At 62.2% G+C, this 400-nt stretch overlaps 1 protein-coding gene across 1 annotated transcript in view; it reads right to left on the bottom strand.

Annotated features, from left to right (window-relative positions):
* Positions 1–101, bottom strand: part of EMH_0079780 (copper-transporting ATPase 1, putative) — a gene marked incomplete at both ends in the record, with an annotated part of 691 nt that extends 590 nt beyond the window's left edge. The window contains one exon of the mRNA XM_013500168.1: positions 70–101. Within this exon, the coding sequence (XP_013355622.1) occupies positions 70–101 (32 nt within the window). The remainder of the gene's footprint in view (positions 1–69) is intronic.
* Positions 102–400: the final 299 nt, after the last annotated feature.

Genomic DNA, 400 nt, shown 5'->3' on the forward strand with positions numbered 1-400 from the left:
GATGATGCTGCGCGTCTGCCGCGCTATGCGGAAGAGGTCAACGAGCTCCGTCCAGCTGCGGCCCCCCACCGCCACTGCAGCAGCCGCCAGTGGCAGGGCATTGCCTACACCAAAGGCCACCCCCAGAGCCGCTTCAGCTAGGGCTGGGGAGTCATTCAGCCCATCCCCCACCATGCAGCACACCGGCGGCTTCTCCTTCTTGAGCAGCGAGATCTTGCTGCTGCTCGCTTCTTCCGTGCTGCTGCTGTTGCTAGAAACAGCAGGGCTGCTGGCGGTGAGTATTGTTGTTGTTGGATTTGCAAGAGAGCGGAGGAAACGCACTTTGTCTTCGGGTGTCTGCTGAGCTGCCACACACTCCTCCGGGATACTGAGAGCCGCCGCCACACGCGCAGCTGTCCTG

The sequence above is a fragment of the Eimeria mitis genome, genomic scaffold, assembly GCF_000499745.2.
Source record: "Eimeria mitis Houghton genomic scaffold, Emh_scaff5096, whole genome shotgun sequence".
NCBI classification, from domain to species: Eukaryota; Apicomplexa; class Conoidasida; order Eucoccidiorida; family Eimeriidae; genus Eimeria; species Eimeria mitis.